At 50.6% G+C, this 14518-nt stretch overlaps 1 protein-coding gene across 2 annotated transcripts; it reads left to right on the top strand.

Moving 5' to 3' along the window:
* Nucleotides 1-3746: 3746 nt before the first annotated feature.
* On the top strand, nucleotides 3747-13358 carry FKBP4 (FKBP prolyl isomerase 4). Of its 2 annotated transcripts, none has more exons than XM_002752220.7 (10): nucleotides 3747-3995; nucleotides 5846-5990; nucleotides 6429-6571; nucleotides 7420-7540; nucleotides 7781-7937; nucleotides 8562-8652; nucleotides 8751-8834; nucleotides 9104-9289; nucleotides 9809-10048; nucleotides 12561-13358. In XM_002752220.7, exons 1-10 carry the CDS (start codon nucleotides 3891-3893, stop codon nucleotides 12666-12668), a joined length of 1380 nt encoding a protein of 459 aa, XP_002752266.1. In that variant the 5' UTR covers nucleotides 3747-3890; the 3' UTR covers nucleotides 12669-13358. The 2 variants fall into 2 exon arrangements, with proteins under 2 accessions (XP_002752266.1, XP_035111340.1); XM_035255449.3 differs by lacking the exon at nucleotides 3747-3995 and adding an exon at nucleotides 4664-5675.
* Nucleotides 13359-14518: the final 1160 nt, after the last annotated feature.

Here is a 14518-nt window from a genome sequence, read left to right on the forward strand (position 1 = left end):
TCTCAAAAACACAAACATTCAAAAAACACAACAGCATATTCCAGCAATGAAAAGGCTGAAGTGTGACATACACCACCACTCACCTACTCCCTGTGTGCCATGCACAGGTTCAGGTACTTCACACGTAATATCCCACTGCCAGTCGCAGTGGCTCACACCTGTAGTCCCAGCACTTTGGGAGGCCAAGGAGGGAGGATCACTTGAGCCCAGAAGTTCAAGACCAGCCTTGGCAATACAGGCAGGCCCCATCTCTACAAACAATGTTTAAAAGTTAGCCAGGTATGGTGGTGCATGCCTGTGTAGTCCCAGCTACTCCGGAGGCTGAGGTGAAAGGCTTTGCTCAAGCCTGGGAGGTGGAGGCTGCAGTGAGCTGTGATGCACCACTGCGCTCCAGCCTGGGCAACAGAGTGTGACCCTGTCTCCAAAAAATAAATAACCCATTTAATCTTCAAAGAAAACCCCTGTGAGATAGGCATTATCATGACAGCCGTTTGAGAGACAAGGAAACTTTGCTCAAGGACTCACGATGAGTTCAATGATGAGCTGAGATCTGAATCGAGGTCAAGAGCCTGTGCTGGAATTTGAACCCAGGAGAATCCAATCCAGAGCCCATGAGCTTAACCTTCACACAGGTCTTCACTATGCACAGGCCTCACATAGAGGCCTACTATTTTTAAATTGTATGAAAATGGAACTATAATCACTAACACAGATAAATGTTTTAAAGAATTGGTCAGTAGAGTTTGTATTTTCTCAATCAACAGACACCAAAGTTAACAAGAAAAAAATGTACAGGTCATTACCTTTTTTTTGGTAATATATTTTTGACAAATTATATTGTGAATGTTCTAACACAGGCTAGGTGACAGATTCCCAGGTTCATTGTGCTGGTATGCTGCATAACATGTATGCATACATGCACACACACACTCGTACTGCATTGCACAGTCTTTTGAATGGTCCAAATATTATACAATTCTTTGGATGTTAAGTGCATTGGCAGCCTAAGAAGGTCAAAATATGAACTATAGAAACAAGGGGTCTTCATGTGTAAATGATAGGCCCAGGGTTTGGGAGCTGAGCCTGGTCAGCTCAGAGAGGCTCAGTGTGACAAGAACAAAGCTTCTGATCCCAGCAGAAGTCACCTACGGAGAAGGTGGATGAGAAAAAGTGTGCTGACTTCCTCCTGCAAAAAAAAAGGGGATATTTTGGAAGAATTTCGAGTGACACCAGTTAAACATATTTAATAGAATACTTACTTAAATGGGCCAGGGAAAGGGTGAGGAGATAAAGAGACTTAAACACGTGCACACTTTCTACAGTGAGTATGTGTATGTTTTATGATCAGAAAAGTATCACATAAACGACCAGGAAATATTCCGTGAAACAGTAAGTATCTGCTCCGGGATTCAAGACCCAATACCTGTGGGCCCCTCGTTTCCTCCGTCGCTGTGTGTGGGGACAGAGCTTCTCACCGAGAACCTTGCCTTCCTGCCTTCCCTATCTCACAGCCCTTTGTTTTCTTAGCACTTTGTCCCCATCTCCACCGCAGCGCCTATCAGATCACACTAACGACCGTTATTTGCCAACTGCGGAGTTGGAGGCGACCACTGTGCTGGCTAGATACCATACACAGATTCCCTCTTTTTTAACCAGTAACACCCCTCATTTACAGATGTTACTACCCCTATTTTACAGACAAGAAATCGATACATAAAGATTAAATAACCTGCCCCAAATTAAACCGCTAACACATGGACCACCCAACTCGCCTTACTCCAAAGCACAGGTTCATTCCACTAGGGTATTGGCTATGTGTTTATATAATGGTAGGTACATCGGAAGGCTTCCATTAAGTATGTGCTGAACAGAATTAAAGAAGGGGGTCCTACACTGTCTGCTTCTGATGAAGAAAAAGACGCAGAAAAGAAACAGCCACACGTGGAGAATCAGTAGGTGCAAGCCAAGGACAGTTTGCGGTAAACTGCCACCCGGAAGCCAGCACCCACCATCCTGGTCTCCCGGAGTTTGGGTGGCTCCTGGCACTGTTATTTCTACAGAAAAGTAGTGGATTTAATCCCTACAGAGGCAGCGCCCCCGTATCCTCTGGAGGTGCCTCCAGTCACCTAAAGAGACATCTTCATTGTGGCTCTCAACTCATGTGGGCTGTAAATTGCTGGAGAGAAGCGCTTTTTCTTATGCATTCCTTTCAAGTTCCCTCGGCAGGGACTACAATGAACCATCGCGTTATGACGCTGAAAAGTTCATCTCTAAAAAGCGATCCTAATTTAGTTTGATGAGCCTGACGGCGTCCCAACAGCGAAGTGCCGGGCACATAAACGGATGTCCAAAAATATAATTATTATAGGAATAAAAATTCACGCTGGGTGCAGTGGCTCACGCCTGTAATCCCAGCACTTTGGGAGGCCGAGGAGGGCGGATCATTTGAGACCAGGAGTTTGAGACCAGCCTGGGCAACATGGCGAAAGCCCGTCTCTACTAAAAATACAAAAATTAGCCGGCGTGGTGGCGCGCGCCCGTAGTCCCAGCTACTCGGGAGGCTGAGGCAGGAGAAATGCTTGAACCCGGGAGGTGGAGGTTGCAGTGAGCCGAGATCGCGCCACTGCGCTCCAGCCTGGCGCCTGGTGACAGAGTGAGACTCTGTCTCAAAAAAAAAAAAAAAAAAAAGAAAAGAAAAAAGAAAAGAAAAAATCAGCCAAGACTTGGAAAAAGAAATAAAAAAGGAAACTTCATGCAACCAGTTACAACTGGGCACCACTCACCAGATACTACACTAAGCTGGGGTTAGGTGCTGAGCAAAACCAGGCTCCTCTCTAGATGGCTCTCTAGGTCCCACGACCATGGCTTTGGTGACACCGGTAGCTGCGCGCTCCACAGGCTGTCAAGAAACACTCAGGAAACAAACATTGAAAATACTCCGTCTGTGGGCCTTTAGGAAAACCGAGTGACTTTTTTCGGGAGGGGAACCCATCCTTGTAAGCATTCGCGGAAACGGCAGTTTCATTACCGCGAGGAAGGGTCCCCTGAGTGCGTGCCCCGTGTGAGTCCCAAGCTGGACGGCCATGCCCTGCCACCCCGTTCCTTGCAGCATCTGCAGGCGCGGGAGGAGGCACTGCTGCCCAGCTGGGGCTTTCCGACTTTGGGGAAATTGAGGTTGCTTTCCCTGGCTCTGCGCAGCGGGGCAGCGCTGTCCACTCACTTCCCCGCCCACACGCCCTTGCCCTTTTTCCCCCAGGTAGGCAAGGGTCTACGCGGGTCATAACGGGAAGGCCACGCCGCCCATGGTGAAAGCTGCTCCCGGGGAGGGCGTGCCGCCGCTGCCATCTGGCTGCCCGCGCTTCCCACACCCCGCCGCGGGCGCAGCGGACTAGTGGAGTAAAGTCAGGAGATCGATCGAGAAGAATCTGGAAGAATCCGGTTAGACAGGGAAGCGGCCGGGGGTGGGAGGGAGGAAAGGCCAGGGGAGATCCCGAGTCCGAGGGTCCCAGGAGAGGGGAAGGGGTGCCGGCAACCAGCAGGAGGCAAGAACAAGGAGAAAAAAAAAAATCCGAAGCGCCCGCAGCCCGAGCCCGAACGGGATCAGCCCCGCAGTCTCTAGAAAGTTCTGCACCCCGCCCGCTCTGTCCGCTCTCCGGCTCCTCCCAGCCCCTCCCTCGCGGCGGGGCGGGACCAATCGCTCCCCGAGCCGCTCCTGACCCACCTACCCCCGCTCCCGCGCCGCGAGCAGAGGTGCTCCAGTCTCTGAGCGGTCCGCAGTTAGCGCCGTGGCGCCTGGCCTCCCGCACGCTCCGCAGGTAGTACCCCCACCGGCTACCCAGAGTGCGCTCGCGCCGGCGCCAGCTCCCGGAGAAACGGCTCGCCGCCCGGAGATGACAGCCGAGGAGATGAAGGCGACCGAGAACGGGGCGCAGTCCGCGCCGCTGCCGGTGGAGGGAGTGGACATAAGCCCCAAACAGGACGAAGGCGTGCTGAAGGTGAGGGAAGGCGGGGTCTGCGGGGGCGACCGAACCCCGGGCCCGGCGGGCCACCCTTCCGCCAAGCCGGGAGCCCGCGGCCGGGCGCGGGTCGAGGCGGCCGCCTCTGCAACCTTGTGGCGGTTTCGCCGGGGGCCGGTGGCATCGCCGTCCCGGACCGTGATGCGTCGTTTGGGGCACTGAGGGTGGCCACGCGCTCGGCAGGGGGCGGCCTAGGTGAGCCGGCCGAGGCCCCAGGCTCCCTATCCCGCGGCGCCCGGGCCCGGCAGGGGGTCGGGATTGCAGCGCCCACCTCGGCGCGCGCAGGGCGGCGGAGAGGGGCGGGGCGGCCGCCGCGGGCGCTCCAGCTGCAGCCAGGGGCCAGGCCGGGCTGCTCCCACGCCGCGCCGCCCCCTATCCCCCGGGCTGCCTTGTAGGTGGCGGTGCCAGGGCTGGCCCACCCCGGCTGTGGAACATAGGCCAGGACGGGGAGCGACTCCCCACAGTGCTTTCCTGGCCTGGAGGCCTTTGTGTGACGCAAGCGCGACAGGGTTCTGGCGCCCTCCTGGTGTCCCCTGCCGACACCGGGACCCTGCGAGGTCCCCAACTCTCCGCGCCCCCTCCCTCGCCCCCCCGGGGAGGCCGAGCGCGGGGAATGCCGGGAGCTGTAGTTCCCCCCCCCCCGCGCCGCCTCCCGGAGCCCGTCTGCGGGGTGTGGGGTGGGGAGGAGGCGCTCTGCTGTGGAGCCCGCGGCCGAGTGACCGCTCGACTACAAATAGCCTGGGGAGCTGGGTGGAGGGCATCTTGACCTGGGCCAGGACAACCTGCCATGGGTCGGAGCAGGTTCTGGGGAGAGTCCGGAGATGGTGAACTCGCAGCTCGCATCTTATGCCCTCTCCCTATCCGCTGCTCCTCCTCATCCTGGCTTCCCACCGTTGAGCTCCGCGTGTGCGGCACCCGTCTCAGGGGGCCTTTACCTGGTCCAGAAGTGCATCTGGCTTGGCACCAGATAACTGGGGACCTCGAGTGCCTGATCCAGCGACTGTCCTGTGGCATGTGGCTTCCCCTTCTCGCTCCAGCGTCCTGCTGTTTTCTATGAGATTGTTATTCTAGGAAGGATCATTTCCCCCTTTGATCCGCCATTCCTTCCCTTTTACCTTTCTACTCCTCAAGGCCCCTTTCCGTTCTTCATGGAAGCTTTCCCTTAGAGGGTAACCACACACCTACCAGGTGGCGCTAAAGAAGCCTGTAGTTGCTGGGAAATACTCCAGCCTGGACTTAATCAGGAATACTCAGCTCCGAAGTCAGAGTTCAAGGCCCCAGGGAGAGCCTCCGGGTTCACCTATAACCTGGTTTCTTCCTTACCTGTTTTGAACTGTTTCTTTTCTCTTCACTTATACTCCTCTCTTTCTCCTGTCTCCAAACCAGACCCTGATCTGATGACCACTGGCATGAAGGAAGGAGGAGGAAGTATGGCATAAATACTTCCCCATTTGCCGATGATAATAATAATCTATTATTCAGCCCTTTACTGGTCTAATCTTCCAACAGCTGTAGGAGATAGGGATCATCATCACTGCTTTACAAATAAGGTGTGGAGAGTTTTAAGAACTTATCCATACACCAGAAACTTGAACTCAGATCTCTCAGTCTTTTGTCTCTTTTTCAAACCAAGTCTTGCTGCACCTCAAGAAAGACAAGGTTAGTTGACTCCTAGGCTAAGCTGCTAGTAACCGAATCTGGAGGGACAAGTAGGCAGAGGAGGATGGACACAGAGAGCTTCATTTATGTTCCTGGAGGCTTGCAGACAGTGTTGGTGCCCCTTTCCGCCCCCACCCCTGGGGTACTCACTTTCTCCCCCTTCCTCCCAGGTCATCAAGAGAGAGGGCACAGGTACAGAGATGCCCATGATTGGGGACCGAGTCTTTGTCCACTACACTGGCTGGCTGTTAGATGGCACAAAGTTTGACTCCAGTCTGGATCGCAAGGACAAATTCTCCTTTGACCTGGGAAAAGGTAGGCGTGGTCAGTGGGCTGGCAGGATAGGTTTGAGGTGGACACAAACTGTCACAAGCAGAAACCATTTTCTCAGGACCAGGCTCAGGGAGGAGTGGTTTATCACACTCTGTTACTCTTTCTGTCACTCTTTTCCTTCTACCGATCTGTAACTATATTGATCTATGTCTTCTCTTCTCATCACCTCCCAGCACCTTACTCCAGCTTCAAAGGTGGACTGTCTTGCATCTTAAAACTCTTTTTTTCAGGGTCAGGTGATCTTTTAAGAGTTCTGAGACCTGGTAACACTTAATGCAACCAGGTATCTCACCTTCTGGTCCCATTTCTAAAGGATGTCCAGCTTCCCCGTGAGTGTGGTTCAGTAACTCTCCAGGAGCACTGTGTGAGCCCAGAATCAGAACCCTGCTAAGGTGATCCTGTTTGCCTCTATATCTGCAGGGGAGGTCATCAAGGCTTGGGACATTGCCATAGCAACCATGAAAGTTGGGGAGGTGTGCCACATCACCTGCAAACCAGAATATGCCTACGGTTCAGCAGGCAGTCCTCCAAAGATCCCCCCCAATGCCACGCTTGTGTTTGAGGTGAGTGTCCAGCCACTGAGATCCAGGCTAAAAGCCAGGCCTTATCTCAGCCCAATGCCTGGCTGCTCTCCAGCCCTTCCTGCTTCTTGGAGACAATGTAGCCAAGGCTGAGGGCCTGGCCTTATGGGAGGAGTAGAAATGAACAGGGCAGTTGGCTCTGCTGCTGCTAGTAATAGAAGTAATGGAAGCTTTGGGTTGGAAGAGGCAGGCGCAAGCCCCTCTCCAGACTCAAGGCATGGTCGGGGTTAAGGCTTCTTTATCTCAAGAGTGGTACCCAGAAGAATACTGAAAGGAGTCGGGAGGTCAGAAACTATGTACCCTTATAAATAGCAGTACAGAATATTGGTGCTCTAGAGATCAGAAGAGGGAGCAATAGCCCTCCCCTGTGGGTCAAGGGCTGAGAAAAGCCGTCTCTGAGGAGCTAGAACTTGACATTGTTCAATATGAAAATGGTTGAGCCAATCTGTGGGCACTTGAATGTTGAGAAACTGCTGAGAGATATTGGGTAATCATTCCTAACACCTACCAGATTGGGCTTATCAGGTAGTGTGAATCAGGATTACCTGGAACACGTCCCGATGCGTCCTCATTAGTAGAGCAGGTAGCAAATAGATTGCTCTCCTCAGCTTAACTGAAGCCCATGTAGGCTGCCCACCTCTACCAAAGGTGAGGTAAGGGCAGCTCCCAAGAACTTAGCAAAATCGCCTTTCTACCCGACTCCTCGTGACTACCCTTATAGTCAGATCTGGCCTGGCAGTTAGTAGGGACTCTCCTGGGTGAGAGAAAGGTTGTGTTTCACTGCCCATGAGTTAGTATGGGAAGGAATTGTGTCACATCTTGTCCCACAGGTGGAGTTGTTTGAGTTTAAGGGAGAAGATCTGACGGAAGAGGAAGATGGCGGAATCATCCGCAGAATACGGACTCGTGGTGAAGGCTATGCTAAGCCCAATGAGGGCGCTATTGTGGAGGGTAAGACAGTACAGCCTTGGGTTTCAATTCTAATTTTGATATTTAGGCCTCAGTGGCTTTGGGTAGGTAATGTCTCTTCTCTGAGCCTGTTTTCTTGGCCATAAAATGAGGGGTTGGACCATATTGTCTTTGAGAACACAAGTAGGAGAATCTTGGGGTGATGTAGAGAGGCTGATGGCATCCTTCCTCAGTTACCTTTCCCTTTTACAACTCTGGTACACTGCCTCTCTTTCATGCCAGTTGCACTGGAAGGGTACTACAAAGACCAGCTCTTTGATCAACGAGAGCTCCGCTTTGAGATTGGTGAGGGGGAGAACCTGGATCTGCCTTATGGTCTGGAGAGGGCCATTCAGCGCATGGAGAAAGGAGAACATTCCATTGTATACCTCAAGCCCAGGTGAGGGGTGGGCACTTCATAGAGTAGGCAGGCAGGCAAACCAAGGTCAAAGATACAAAGTGAGTTATATCTCTCTTTTAGTGAATTATATTCTCAGCTGTTTGTATCCTTTTTAACTCTGGGCACACCAAACATACACCATTATGATCTCTTCGGTGTACTTGGAAGTGTGGTCATAGTCGTCTACATCTCCTTGGATCTAAGCCCAGTCTTATCAGTCATAATTGCTACAGATTCTCTCCTCTGCCATCAAGATTTGCCTCTCCCATTCATTCATTCAGTCATTACTGAAACATATCCATTACATGCCAGACACTACTGAAAATTCCTAGGGGTTCAGAGACTGATAGAACATTGTTTCTAGTTTCTAATTCTAGTTCTTTGTTTAGTGAGGTGTCATTTAAGTTAGTAATCACACTGCTGCCTGGCTGAGTTATTAGAAGGGTACGAAGGATGCTGAGGGACCATCTGATTGTGTGAAGAGGCCAAGGACGATTTGCCAAACATTTGAACCAAGTCTCAAGGGATAGGAAGGTACTTTCCAGGAAATGGACAGGAAGCCTTTTCAGCCTGGAGCAGGTTTAAGTGTTGCCAAGATGACACAAGTATTTTTCACCCCTACAGCTATGCTTTTGGCAAAGTTGGAAAGGAAAAGCTCCAAATCCCACCGAATGCTGAGCTGAAATATGAATTACACCTCAAGAGTTTTGAAAAGGTAAGTTTGTTCAAGGTCTTCCCATCTGAAGTCAAGTTCTACCCTCTAGGTGACTCTGGGGTAACTGACAACTTTGTTTCTCCTCTGGGGTGTGGCAGGCCAAGGAGTCTTGGGAAATGAATTCAGAAGAGAAGCTAGAACAAAGCACCATAGTGAAAGAGCGGGGCACTGTGTACTTCAAGGTGAGCCAACAGTCACTGTTCTGAGGACACTCCCAGGGAGAGTTGCTCTCAGCCCACTCCTCCCTTGGTGACTAAGATCGTTTTCTGCCAAGAAGTGGATGGGTTGGCACCTGCCATCTTCACCTAGTATATCTGAGCTTGCTGGCCTTGCCAGCGGGAGGGGTCGGGGCACGAACCTCTTGTGGCCATGTGTCACCGATGTCTGCAGGGTATAACAGCCTGGTATCCCTGAACCTGTGCCAGGTGTCTGAGCCTCTCTCCCATTCTAGGAAGGCAAATACAAGCAAGCTTTACTACAGTATAAGAAGATTGTGTCCTGGCTGGAATATGAATCTAGTTTTTCCAGTGAGGAAGCACAGAAGGCACAGGCCCTTCGACTGGCCTCTCACCTCAATCTGGCCATGTGTCATCTGAAACTACAGGCCTTCTCTGCTGCCATTGGAAGCTGTAACAAGGTGAGGCCCTCTCAGAGGGCATGGAAGAGGCATTCGCAGGCAGGGTTGGTTGAGCTGCCAGCATGTCTGAAACTTCCCTTGGTGACTAGGGCAGGGATAGTGGGGTGGATTCAGTAGGACCTCAGAGATTTCAGGCCAAAGGCACAGATGTTAGCTTTAGTGGTGGGAAGCATTTGGCGCAGAAGTAGAACACATGGAATGGGAAGAACCACATAAGGGTTTTCTCCCACCTTTGTTCTTAGCCTCTCCTCTTAACCTACTTGCTTTATTCTAAAGTGAATGTTAATGTCTAAAGTCTTTTTATTTCATCCAAAGACCTGCTGTCCTCCCTTTCTGCTGTTGGATTAAATGAGGTTCCTTTCTAGACCTTTTATTGTTCCATTTAATGCTCCAGGCCTTGTTCTTTCTGGGGTGGAGCCAGCCATTTGCATTCTTCCTCATCCTGCTGGGGGTACCTTTGGAACCCAGCCTTGGCCAGATGAGCTCCAATGGTGTTAACTTCCTCTCTGCATTCTTTAGGCCCTAGAACTGGACAGCAACAACGAGAAGGGCCTTTTCCGCCGGGGAGAGGCCCACCTGGCCGTGAATGACTTTGACCTGGCACGGGCTGACTTCCAGAAGGTCCTGCAGCTCTACCCCAACAACAAAGCCGCCAAGGCCCAGTTGGCTATGTGCCAACAGCGGATCCGCAGGCAGCTTGCCCGGGAAAAGAAGCTCTATGCCAACATGTTTGAAAGGCTGGCTGAGGAGGAGAGTAAGGTGAGGATTGGGGTAGGGGACAGTTGGGACAGCATCCCTCCACTTAACCTGGCTACTTTGGGCTCTTCATGCCTTTGGTTGTCTGCACCAATCCCAGAAACCAGAAGTTGCCCTTTCCCTGGAGCATTAAGGAGCATGCGTTCCCTGCTATTGGGGCCAGCGTTTTGTGATCAGTGCTGGAAACCTACCCACAAGCCCTAGAAGCTGGGTTGGTTGCTCTGATTTATGTTTTCTTGTCGGCCAGGTGCAGTGGCTCATACCTGCATTCCCAATACTTTGCGGGGACAAAGTGGGAGGATTACTTGAACCCAGTAGGTAGAGACCTTGGTGACTTAACGATGGCACCACTGCACTCCAGCCTGAGTGACAAAATGACACCCTGTCTCAAAAGAAAAAAAGAGCTAGATGCTTTGTGTGTGTATTGAAATAGATAATACATTTACATAGTTAAATTCAAACTGTACCAAAGAATGCACAGTAAGAAGTCTGCCTCCCCAGCCAGAAGCCCTTCTGGTTCTTGTATGGTTCCAATGTATTGCTTAATACCCAGGCAAATATTCATGTTGCTTTCTCCCTTTCCCCTAACAAGAGGCAACATGCTCTACCTGTGATTTGGCAGGCTGTGCTTTTTTCTCACAATAATATCTGGAAGCACCAGGCACGGTGGCTCACGCCTGTAATCCCAGCACTTTGGGAGGCTGAGGTTAGGAGTTTGAGACTAGCCTGACCAATATAGTGAAACCCCGTCTTGAAAAAATAAAAATAAAAAATATATATATCTGGAAGCTTATTTACATCAGTATTTAAAGAGCTTTCACATTCTTAGGCTTAAGTAGTATTCCATTGTATGGATATGGCATATCTTATTTAATCAGTGCCCTTTTAGTCTTCCAGTGTTTTTTTTTTTTTTTTTTGAAGATGGAGTTTTGTTCTTGTTACCCAGGCTGGAGTGCAATGGCGCGATCTCGGCTCACTGCAATCTCCGCCTCCTGGGTTCAGGCAATTCTCCTGCCTCAGCCTCCCGATTAACTGGGATTACAGGCACACGCCACCATGCCCAGCTAATTTTTTATATTTTAGTAGAGATGGGGTTTCACCATGTTGACCAGATAGATGGTCTTGATCTCTTGACCTCTTGATCCACCCGCCTCAGCCTCCCAAAGTGCTGGGATTACAGGCTTGAGCCACCGCGCCCGGCCCTTTTTTTTTTTTTTTCTAAGACAGAGTTTTGCTCCGTCACCCAGGTGGAAGTGCAGTGACGCGATCTCAGCTCACTACAGATTCTGCCTCCTGAGTTCAAGCAATTCTCTGCCACAGCCTCGTGAGTAACTGGGATTACAGGCACGCCACCACACCCAGTGAATTTTGTATTTTTAGTAGAGAAGAGGTTTCACTATGTAGATAAGGCTGGTCTCGAACTCCTGACTTTAGTGATCTGCCTGGCCCTGCCTCCCAAAGTAGTGGGACTACAGGTGTGAACCGCCATGCCTGGGCAGTCTTTTTGTTTGTTTGAAACACAGTCTCCCTCTCTCGCCAGGCTGGAGTGCAGTGGTGGGATCCCAGCTCACGGCAACTTCCGTTTTCCGGTTTCAGGCAATTCTCCTGCCTCAGCCTCCCGAGTAGCTGGGACTACAGGCACACACCACAACACCTGTCTAATTTTTTTTGTATTTTTAGTAGACGCATATTTCACCATGTTGGCCAGGATGGTCTCGACCTTTTGACCTTGTGATCCGCCCACCCTGGCCTCGCAAAGTGCTGGGATTACAGGCGTAAACCATTGCACCCAGCCACCCAGACAGTCTTAAAGAGGGTTCTAAACAAGCACTGTACAGTAGAAACACAGTATTAACCACACATAATTGAAAATTTTCTGGTAACCACGTTAAAAAGGTGAAAAACAGATGGAATTAAGTTTTAGTTGCATTTATATATTTTTCAGACCATCTTCAAAATCCAATATATATTTTTCACTAAAAACACATGAGTTTGAACTAGCCACTTACAGTAGTGGCTACCACATGGGACAGTGCTGTTCTAAACAGCACTGTAGTGAATGACCTTGTGAGTTCATAATTTGTACATATACAAGTGTTTTGTGTTTTTTTGAGACAGTGTCTCTCACCCTGTCACCCAGGCTGGAGTGCAGTGGTACACTCAGCTCACTGCAACCTCTGCCTCCCTGGCTCAAGTGATCCTCTTGCCTCAGCCTCCCAAGTAGCTGGGACTACAGGTGCACACCACCATGCCCAGCTAATTTTTATAATTTTTGTCAAGATGAGGTTTCACCATGTTGTCCAGGCTGGTCTCAAACTTCTGTGCTCAAGTAGTCTGTCCACCTCACCCTCCCCAAGTGCTGGGATTACAGGTGCAAGCCACCACGCCTGGCTTATACAGGTATATCTTTAGGGCAGATGCAGGAGAATTGGTGTGTCTGTAATTCTGCTAGAAATTAAGTGTGTTATTTTTTCACTTGGGAAGTGAGGCTCTTTGCTGTTCCTCTTCCTTCCAGGCCAAGGCAGAGGCTTCCTCAGGAGACCGTCCCACTGACACAGACATGAAGGAGGAGCAGAAGAGCAACATGGCAGGGAGCCAGTCTCAGGTGGAGACAGAAGCATAGCCCTCCTCCACCAGCTCTACTCCTGCGGCTGCCTGCCTCCCACAACCCCAGTCTCCCCACTCCACCCTGTTAGTTTTGTAAAAACTGAAGAATTTTGAGTGAATTAGACCTTTATTTTTCTATCTGGTTGGATGGTGGCTTTAGCGGGGAGGGGGGAAAGAAGAGTCTGGGGGATTGAGGTGGGGAATCATTTCAGGAGGTGTCACCCCCTCTTCCCTTCCCCCATTGCACATGAATGTATGTCCATCCATACATATTCATCAGAATGTTAATTTATTTTGCTCCCTCTGTTAGGTCCATTTTCCAAGGGTAGAAGAAGCAAGTGGTAGGGATGGGGTCTGATATGAACCCAGGGTGGAAAGGGAGACTCCTGGGCAGCCGTTTTCCTCATCCTTTCCCTCTCCCAGTCCATTTCCAAATGTGGCCTCCATGTGGGTGCTAGGGACATGGGAAAAACCACTGCTGTGCCCATTTCTTCTCTCTGTTCCCTTCCTCACCCTGACGGTGTGGCTGATGTCTTCTGGTGTCATGGTGACCACCCCCGTCCCCCATTCTGGTGTTTCCCCTTGTCAATCACCCCTCTCAGCCAGGTTGTATCCTGAAATCCCCTCAGCCTCTTCTCTGCACGTTGCTGAAGGTCCAGGCTTGCCTCAAGTTCCGTGCTTGAGCAATAAAGTGGAAACAATAAAACCTGGGTGTCAGGCAACCCTTTCTGTTCAGCCTTGGAGGGGTGGGTACATAATGGGTAGTGGCAAAATTAAGGGGTCACCCACTTGATCCCAGTTCAGCTTAAATAAATGCAGTATCTCATATAATGATGCCATAGTGGGCAGGAAGCAGACCTACCATGCAGGGCTTCCCGAGCACCGCACAGGCTGCAGACCTACGACGCAGGGCTTCCCGAGCACCGCACAGGCTGCAGTGAGACTTAGGCCTACACCCTCACCCTAGGTTCCCAGCACTCCCCTCCAGCAACCTGGTAGTTTTTAGTGCGTCTGGTTTTCCCTGCCACTTAGGAAGAGGAAAGTCTAAACATCTAGAAGACTGGGTCACATGCATGTTCGTTTTGAAGTTAGCATTGGTCTTCTGCCTACCTCTGATGTGGCAGAAGTATCTGTGCATTTTGGTTTCTTAACAAGGTAAAACTCCTGGTTTCACTAACCTCCTCCTGTCAGATACCCTTTACATGATTAAGGTTAAGAGTAAAGAACAGTGGACATGCCCAGCTTCCTTCTCAGCCTCAACAGGAAAAGGCTTGGGCTTTTTTTCTAAGTAGGCTTTTACCCTTAACTTGTATGGCATGGTAGAGCCCTGAGAGAAGCCAGGCAGCACAAGCCAGTCATGTTGAGCTGGCTCCAGGCCACAACCCATGTCTGCCCTCACCCCTCTCCTCTCCTACTGCGAACTCTCCAGTCCTTTCCCAACAGTGATGTGGTTGTCTGCTTACCCACATGCCTGTATAGTTCCTTCCAGAAGAAATATATCTATAATGATGGAAGATTAATTTCTGTGTAAAAGTTTTTCACCAAGCCATACAGCATGGCTGATGCTGAAGCTAGGACTAAAATTGGGGTGTGCGAGTCTTCCAGAGTGAGTATACCTTGAGCCCAAGACACCAAGGGTGCAGAAAGCTGTGACTGTGCCACTGCATGCCAGCATGGGCAAGAGAGCGAGACCCTGTCTCTTTAAAAAAAAAAAAAGTCCCAATATAACTGCTCTCTTACTGGGCTTACCTCACGTCACAGCCCTGTATTTGTGGTTTGTGTCTGGGTCCTCTTGGTATTTCAGAAGTAGTAGATTCTTACCCCTGCAGCCAACAATAATCACTAACTCATTAAGCATTTATGACG

This window comes from Callithrix jacchus, chromosome 9 (assembly GCF_049354715.1).
Source record: "Callithrix jacchus isolate 240 chromosome 9, calJac240_pri, whole genome shotgun sequence".
Classification (NCBI taxonomy): domain Eukaryota; kingdom Metazoa; phylum Chordata; class Mammalia; order Primates; family Cebidae; genus Callithrix; species Callithrix jacchus.